The sequence below is a fragment of the Galeopterus variegatus genome, unplaced genomic scaffold, assembly GCF_000696425.1.
Source record: "Galeopterus variegatus unplaced genomic scaffold, G_variegatus-3.0.2 Scaffold1244, whole genome shotgun sequence".
Taxonomy (NCBI): domain Eukaryota; kingdom Metazoa; phylum Chordata; class Mammalia; order Dermoptera; family Cynocephalidae; genus Galeopterus; species Galeopterus variegatus.
The window spans coordinates 90431-99542 of record NW_007727355.1 but is presented as its reverse complement, the minus strand read 5'-3'; the positions used below and the strand labels follow the sequence as shown (position 1 = coordinate 99542).

The window sequence follows — 9112 nt, the reverse complement described above, 5'->3', positions numbered from 1 at the left end:
ATCCGAACCCTCGGACGGGAGCGCTGCCGCGCTTCCCAAGCGGCGCACTATCCAGTGCGCCACCGGGCCGGCCCCTGAATCAAGCTTTTGATATGTTCTATTATTATGGGAGGCAGGCCAGCTAACTGGTTAAGAGAATGATTTTGGAGTCAGACAGTCCTGGGTTCAAGATCTGAAACATCTCTTTGACCTTAGCAAACCATTCAGCCTCTGGATTCATGATCTATTGTTGCATAAAAAATTACCACGGAACTTAGTAGCATAAAATAACACACATTCATTATCAGATAGTTTCTGTGTGCCGGGGTTCTCTGCTTCAGGGTAATGAGTTGTAACAAAGTGTCTTCTGGACTGTGGTCTAATTTGAAGGCTCAGCTGGGGAGGGATCTGCTTCTAAGCTCGGAATGCCATCGTTGACAGAGTTTGGTTCCTTGTGGACTATTGGACTAGAGGATTCAGTTCCCTGCTGCCTGATGGCTGGAAGCTGCCCTCAGTTCATCACCATATGGACTTACCACCTTTGCTGTGTTCTGTTGGTTAGAAGCCATCATGAGGTCTAACCTACACTCAAGGGAAGGGAATCACAGGAGGATGTGAATAGGAGATGGGGATCATTAGGGGCCTTCTTAGCAGTTACCTTCCACCCTATCTGTGTCTTTGTTTTCTCACTTATTTACTTATTTATGGCTGGCCAGTAAGGGGATCTGAACCCATGATCTTGGTATCATAAGGCAGTGGTCTAACAAATTGAGCTAACTGGTCAGCCCTTGTTCTCTCACTTTAAAATGTGGAAAACAAAACACTGTGAAGTGTACTTGGACCACTCACTTGCTCGTTTATTCAACAAAAATAATTACTAAGTGCCTGTTCTACGCAGGTAGTGACCAAGGTAGACAAGGCTCCTGTCCTCATGAAGCTTACATTCTGATGGGGACAGACAAAAGAGATAAATATATAATTAGGCAGGATAATTTGAGTTAGCCATAGGTGCTGTCAGTACAATAAAATAACTGATGGGGAGTATCTTAGTCCATTTTGTGTTGCTATAACAGAATACCTGCGACTGGGTAATTTATGAGCAATAGAAGTTTACTTGGCTTGTGATTCTGGAGCCTGGGAAGTCCGAGAGCATGGAGCTGGTATCTGGTAATGTTATAGAGGACACAGGTCTGGCTGCCTGCCCCCAGACAACAACCAAACAAACAAAAGTCAAGTGTTAGTGAAAATGGAAGTCAGATTTTATTGGGGAATTCCAGTGACCTGCGGAGAGATGTGAGGCTAACTCATCTCTCTGTTAAACCTGAAAGAGAGTGGCCAGACTAAACCCATCTCAGACTCAGATTTACTGAGGGGTTTTTAAAGAGGGGACTGAGGGAATGGAATGTGGGAAATGAAAAGCAGGAGGAAGGGGATGTGAGCTGCAGGGGCTCCTTGCAAGGAGCCAGGCAGGTACAAGGTCTTGCCAAGACTCCATCTGGTTTCTGCTCCTGTCCTTATCTCAGCGTCCTGCTGGATAGTACATGACCTGTTGAGAATCTGCAGCTTCAGCCTGTCTAGAAAACAACTTTACATTCATGCAAATAATATCATCTTGCCCCATAAACAAGGTTCACAATCTCAAATAACCATGGGAAAAGAGGGAACTCAGAGAAATGCATGACAAGAAAAAAAACCTGTGTCCTTTTAAAGTTTGCTTACAGACCATGCAGTTTTAGGTCCCAACATGGCTTCAGTACTGCTTACTCCAACAGCGAGGGCCTTCGTCCTGTGTCATCCTGTGGTGGAAGGTGGAAGGGCCAGAGAGCATGAGAGAGCAAGAGAGCAAAAGGGGACCAAGCTCACTTTTATAACAAACCCACTCTTGTGATAACTAACCCACTCCCATGATAATGACGTTAATCCATTAGTAAAGGCAAAACCCCGTGACCTAATCACCTCTTACAGGCTCCACCTCCCAGCACTGTTGCATTGGGGATTAAGTTTCCAGGACATGAACTTTGGGAGATACATTCTAACCATAGCAGAGAGTGCTGGGGTGCTAATGTAGGGACATCAGGGAAGGCTGCATGGAGGAGGTGTCAGTTGAAGTGAAACCTGCAGGATGAGAAGGGGCCAGTCATGTACATATCGGGGGAAAGAGGTAACAGGAACGGCAAGGGCAAAGGCCCTGAGGTTGAATCTGGTTTGATACGATTGAGGCCAAAAGGGAGACTAATGTAGTTTCAGCTTAATAAGTAAAAAGTAGAGTAATGGGGTTGAGATCAGAGTAGTCAGCACAGTGTGGACCGCACAGGACCTTGGAGACCAAGGGGAGTGTTTGGGTTTCAATCAGAGTTAGAGGGGGAGTTATAGGAAATTTTGAGCAGGGGAGGAACAGGCTCTGATTTGCATATAAGGACACATCTCTGGCTGCCATGGGAGGAGGACATGCTGTTGGGAACAGGGATGACAGAAGGGAACCCAGGGGAGGGAACTGGGTGGTTGTCTGGGTAAGCAATAATGGTAGTTTAAACCAGGTAGAGATGGGTGCTGAGATGGGGCTGGATTTGGGGCTGTCATCTGAATGTCTGTCCCCTCCCTGTCTCATGTGGGAGCTGGATTCCCAGTGAATGTGGCCGTGTTGAAAGCTGAGGTCTTTAAGAGGTCATTGGATCGTGAGAACTATGCTGTCATGAATAGTCTGTCTTCTGTTGCTTAAAGAATACCCCAAACTGGGTAATTGATAAAGAAATGAAGCATATTTCTTACAGTTTTGGAGGCTGGGAACTCCATGGTCCAGAGGGTGCATCTGGTAAGGGTCTTGTTTATAGAGTCCCCAGGCAAGTGGGGTGTCACATGGTGAGAATGGGCTGAGCAAGAGAGAGCGAACCTTCTCACACTCTCTCCTTATAAAGTCACCAGAACCACGCCCATCACTCCGTGAACCAACCACGCCATTCACGAGGGCACAGTCCTCACAATCTAATCACCTCTTAAAGGTCCCTACCTTAAGGCTCCACCTTTCAGATACCATAATTGGATTTCCCAGCCTCGTAACACTGTTACAATGGGGGTCAAGTTTCCAATACGTGAACGTTTGGGGGACACATTAAACCCACAGCACCCAGTTTTATGTATTCTGTTATCAGCAACAGAAAACTGACTAATACATTCCAGATGTGTTTTTTTTTTGTGGGGGAGGGGAGTTTTAAAATTTTTATTTCAAAAGCTTGGGTAGCTTTATTTTGCCTTTTTTTGGTGGCTGGCTGGTATGTGATTCTGACATTTTCTGGTTAGTTTTCTTGTTGCTGTTATGGAGGGAAGAAATTTTTTTTCTTTTTTTTTTGCATTACAGGAAATGCATGAGACCATATAAAATTAAAAGGTGAGAAAAGCATGACACTGGCTTCCCAGCGTCAATTTACTCTTTGCCACCAGGGTCCACAGATCGAGGCTGCAGAGTGGCAGAAGGAAGCAGACCCCCATCTGGTTCTGGGTAACCTGGTAGTAGAATCAGCCCACAATGCTGCCCTGGCTTCTGAGACGACCCACACTGCCTAAAACAACTAGAGCTCTGGAAAGAGTAAACAGGAGAGTGATTTCCAGGGGGGGAATTTTAAATAAGATGCACATGGGACAGGCTGTAGAAAGTTTGCCAAACTAAATTTGGTACATAATTGTGTTCACTCCATATCCAGACAAAGTGTGTGTGGTCGGTCAGTTGGTCAGTTGTTCCTGCTGCTGCCTCAATATGGCTTGTTGTTATTCTGATGGCCACCACGTCTCTGGTTCCTGCCATAATTTGTACTACCCTGGCCTCCACCACAGCCACCAGTGCCTCAGTTTCCCTTGGTTGTTTCCAAGGCCCCCAGAGCCATAGAGCTGCTGCTGATAGACCTCTTTGGGCTGGGCCACCTTGATTTTGAACTTGCTTCCACTGATAGTATGGAACTTTTTCTCCAGGACCTTCTCCACAGGTTCTTCTTTTTCAAAGGTGGTAAACAGAAAACCTTGTCTTTTGTTTGACTTTGAATCCATTAAAAGCTCAATAGCCTTGACCTCCCTAAACTTGCCAAAGTACTTCCTGATCTTTTCCTCGGTGGCTTCAGGATTCAGACCTCCCACAAAGATTTTCTTCACCAGGTCCTTCCTCATAGCTATGGCCTTTTTAGGGTCAATGACACGACCATCCAGCCTGCGCTCCTTCTGGTCTAGGACCTTCCCCACACCGCCTGCATCTTTGAAAAGGATAAATCCAAGTCCTCTTGACCGTCCAGCACTGGGATCCATTTTTACTGTATAGTCAATAACCTCTTCAAATTTTGTAAAATAGTCCTTTAAGGCTGTTTTGCTGGTATCTCAGCTCAGGCCACCAACGAACAGTTTTTTCAGGCTCAGTTTCATTTCAGTTCCCTCTGTCTTGTGGATGTTTTTTTTTTTTTTTACCAAAGTCACTTCCATTTTCTTCTTTAATGCTCAGAGGCCAGAAGTCCCCAGCTGAGGATCATGGTTCTAATCTCTTGGGATACATTTTGGAGGCAGAGACAAATGGACACAGCAAAAGATGAGAATAACACAATTTTGGGTGTGGGAAACAAAGAATCAAGGCTAAGTCCTAGAGTTGGGGTTTGAGCATCTGGGTGGATCGTGATGCAGTTTATTGGGGAAGAGGATATTTTTAGGTGTAGATTCGGGAGTTCTTCTGTGGCAACATTAGGTCGGAGATGACAATGAGCCAGGATCACTTCCTGGCACATTTTGCTATGTGAGCACCACTTTTATTTTCCTTTAAGGGGATGCCCGAAGGCTGCTCTGATCAGAGACAGGATTTGACAGCTGAGAAAAGTACTTTTCTGTTCAGTTCTTGAAGAGGATGCAGGGCTGGCTGGAATTGCGATTCTTCTAATCTAGAGGAAAAATTATGATTCAGAGTAATACAGTGCCTTGTTCAAGGAAGAAAGGCACAGAGCTGGGGAGTCAAACCCAGGTCCACCTGCCACACTGCCATTCATTGTCTTTCTGGTCTGCCATGCAGCGCTGCGCAGGGTCTGCTGAGTTGGTGGTCACTGCGAGCTGAATGTTCAGGCTTCCTTCCTTATGCTTCCTACTCCTGGCTGTGATGCAACCCAGTGAGAGGCTAGGGCCCCAGCCTGGGTCTGGTGGTCTCACATAGAGTGTGGTAGACATAGTTGATTGGGTCTTAGCATCCCTCCCTCCCACCAACCGTTTATCCTGGTTTGTCGTCCTAATGCAGAGGCTGAAAAACAACTACATGTCCCAGATGCCCTTGCAGCTCTGGTGCTAGACGTAGAATTGGTTCTACCATTTAGAGATGCTCATGAGAGATTTGAAAAGTGAAAGTAAGGCCGTGTGTAAGTGTGTGTTTATCCTGCTGAGAAGCAGAGTTGTGGAGGTGTGGGATTTATTTTAACGAAAAAAAAATTTTTTTTTGGCAGCTGGCCAGCATGGGGATTTGAACCCATGAACTTGGTGTTATAAGGCTGTGCTCTAACCAACTGAACTTATATTTTAATGATTTTGTTTTGTTTTGGCAGTGGGTTGGTGTGGGGACCTGAACCCATGAACTTGGTATTATAAGGCTGTGCTCTAACCAACAGATATTTTACTGAAGCTTTGTTCTCCACTGGACCTATCTCCAGGTCTGTGGGTGTTGAGAGGTGTTCTTGAACTCCATGTTTTTGTTCTCCACGTTTCTCTCTGTACAGAGGAAGCAACCCCCTGGTGGCTCAGCTGTGTGGTGTCTCCAAGGGTCCTTTCTGGAAGCACAACCTAGTCTAGTGCTACTCAGTGTGCTGTCATTTGCAAATCATTAGCATCATCTGGGAACTTGTTAAAAATACAGTCTTGGCTTCCAGCGCAAACCTACTTACTGAATCAGAAACTGAGGGTGGGACCCAGGAAGCTGTGTTTTTTTTTTTTTTTTAAAAGATGACCGGTAAGGGGATCTCAACCCTTGATTTGGTGTTGTCAGCACCACGCTCAGCTAGTGAGCAAACCGGCCATCCCTATATAGGATCCGAACCCGTGGCCTTGGTGTTATGAGCACCGCACTCTACCGAGTGAGCCACGGGCCGGCCTCAGGAAGCTGTGTTTTAACAAGTTTTTCTAGAGATTCTTTTGTACATGAAAGTTTGAGAGCACTGGCTTATAGCCCACTCTGTCAGCCCCTCCAACAGTGTTGCAAGCTCCCAAATCCTTGTATTCAATCTCTTTCTGCTTAATATAGTAAGGGGATCTCAACCCTTGGCTTGGTGTTGTCAGCACCACGCTCAGCTAGTGAGCAAACCGGCCATCCCTATATAGGATCCGAACCCGTGGCCTTGGTGTTATGAGCACCGCACTCTACCGAGTGAGCCACGGGCCGGCCTCAGGAAGCTGTGTTTTAACAAGTTTTTCTAGAGATTCTTTTGTACATGAAAGTTTGAGAGCACTGGCTTATAGCCCACTCTGTCAGCCCCTCCAACAGTGTTGCAAGCTCCCAAATCCTTGTATTCAATCTCTTTCTGCTTAATATACTTACAGGGGTCCCCGCAGTGAACTCTGGCTGACAAAGTGATGTCTGAATTTTAAAGTTCAAGTGGCAGGGTTTGAATCCCAGCTCATTGCTTACTAGCCATGAGACCATGGGCAGGTGACTTTGTGTGACAAATTGTAATCTCCCATCTTACATGCCCTTCTATAATCCTACCAGCCTGCATCCAACAGGTAGAGTCTATATCCCATCCCCTTGCATCTGAGCAATGCTTTGTGATTGTCTTGACGAGGAGTCTGGAGGAAGTGACACTAGGTGACTTCTGAAGCTAGGTCATAAAAGAGCAGTGTGTTTTTCTCCTGCATTTACTTCTGCCTTGGTCTCTTGGGATGTTTGCCTCTTGGGGAACGCAGCCACAATGCTGTGAGGAATTCCAAGCAGACTACAGAGAAGCCCACACGGAGAGGCACTGGGGCCCTTGTTCTGATCAACTCCTGCTGAGCCCCCAGCCAATAGTTGGCAGCAACTTTCTGGTCAACTGTGAGCCACTAGCTGAGATGTTCCAGCAGATATCATGGGGAGCAGAGATGAACTGATTTGCCAAGCCTTGTACAAATTACAGATGTGGGAGCCAAAAACATAGTTGTTTTTGTTTTAGGCCACTAAGTTTTGGGGGATAGTTTGTTATGCAGCAAAAGCTAACTGATACACTTTATTTCTCTAAACTTTGGTTTGAAAGGGGATAAAAACTCAGACCTTCTAGGGTTGTTGAGAGGGTTCCATGAGATGAGGCATGTACTGGGCATGCTGAAGTGCTCCAAATGTCCGAGCTACCTTGTTATTCTGGGAAGACTACCACTTGGGTGCTAGCTCAGGCTGCCATCTCCCCAACATTCTTCCCTGGAGATTCCTGAGTGTCCTGCCGTCCATATTTGCAAGACGCCCCCCAGAGGATGGCAGCAGCTCCATCATGGGGCACCCACTCTGTGCCCATGAGATCTCCTTGAATCCTCATAAACAACCCTAAGGTGGGTGTATGGGGATCATGGGGAAAACATATGATCCCATTTTACAGGTGAGGAAATTGAGGCTCAGAGAAGACACATGGCTTACTCAACACCGCATGGTCAGTTAGTGGCATAGGCTTATCTGACTCCAACATCTTGGCTCCCTCCCCAGCATCCCCCTACTTCAAGATTAGATGCCCCTCTGTGTCCACCTCCACCCTGTAGGGAGGAGCCTTTCTTTGCTTGCTGCACATGAAGGTGAAAAAGGAACTCAGCAGAAACGTGCTAGGACAACAATTAATTTATTTATCGAGGGTGAGGCAGGGGAGAGGAGGATGGGGGGCGGAGGGCACAATCGCTCTTCCTCACAGGCTCCAGGCCTTGTTTCTCTCCCAGCAACAGCGCGCCCCCATCCCAGGTGAGCCAAGGCGGGCAGGAGCTGGGTGGAGTGAGGTCAGGGAGGAAGTGGGGTCTTATGGGAGCCAGAGAGCAGGTGGGGTCACAGGGGAGCTGGGGCCATGGGGTCAAAGGTGAGGCAAGGTCAGAAGTGAAGTGAGGCTCAGAGGGAGGGGTCAAAAGTCAACCAGGGCTTGGAGATCTAGAGGGGAAATGGGGTTCATGACGGGTGAAAGAGGGCTCCAGGGTGGAATTAAAAGTGGGGTTTGTGGGGTCGGAAGGGGTGAAGCAGGGCTCCTGAGCGTGTCAAAGTTGAAAGAGCTCGAAGGCCAAAGGCAGGTCAGGGAAGAAGTGGGCAGAGGTGACGTGGGCTCCAAGGGTATCGTCAGGGGCGGGGCCCAGTGACGTTCATGGGGTCGGGAGGTCAGAGGTGCGTCAGCCTTGCAGGGGAAGCGGGGTTCCAGGGGTCGGAGGTCAGAGGCGAGCCAGGGGCAGCCGCGGAGCCGCACGGGGGCCTAGGCCACCTCCTCCTCGGCCTCCTCCTCGAACTCGCCCTCCTCGGCCGTGGCGTCCTGGTACTGCTGGTACTCGGACACCAGGTCGTTCATGTTGCTCTCGGCCTCGGTGAACTCCATCTCGTCCATGCCCTCGCCCGTGTACCAGTGCAGGAAGGCCTTGCGCCGGAACATGGCGGTGAACTGCTCCGAGATGCGCTTGAACAGCTCCTGGATGGCCGTGCTGTTGCCGATGAAGGTGGCCGCCATCTTGAGGCCGCGCGGCGGGATGTCGCACACGGCCGTCTTCACGTTGTTGGGGATCCACTCCACGAAGTAGCTGCTGTTCTTGCTCTGCACGCTCAGCATCTGCTCGTCCACCTCCTTCATGGACATGCGGCCCCGGAACACGGCGGCCACCGTCAGGTAGCGGCCGTGGCGCGGGTCGCAGGCGGCCATCATGTTCTTGGCGTCGAACATCTGCTGCGTGAGCTCGGGCACCGTGAGCGCGCGGTACTGCTGGCTGCCGCGGCTGGTGAGCGGCGCGAAGCCGGGCATGAAGAAGTGCAGGCGCGGGAAGGGCACCATGTTCACGGCCAGCTTGCGCGGGTCGGCGTTCAGCTGGCCCGGGAAGCGCAGGCACGTGGTGACCCCGCTCATGGTGGCCGACACCAGGTGGTTGAGGTCCCCGTAGGTGGGGGTGGTCAGCTTAAGGGTGCGGAAGCAGATGTCGTACAGGGCCT

At 49.0% G+C, this 9112-nt stretch overlaps 1 protein-coding gene and 1 pseudogene across 1 annotated transcript in view; both read right to left on the bottom strand.

Moving 5' to 3' along the window:
• Nucleotides 1-3725: 3725 nt before the first annotated feature.
• Nucleotides 3726-4383, bottom strand: LOC103592941 (annotated as a pseudogene).
• Nucleotides 4384-7762: 3379 nt separating this feature from the next.
• TUBB4A (tubulin, beta 4A class IVa) overlaps nt 7763-9112 on the bottom strand; it is a 6473-nt gene continuing 5123 nt past the window's right edge. The window contains exon 5 of the mRNA XM_008575819.1: nt 7763-9110. Within this exon, the coding sequence (XP_008574041.1) occupies nt 8391-9110 (720 nt within the window). The 3' untranslated portion in view covers nt 7763-8390. The remainder of the gene's footprint in view (nt 9111-9112) is intronic.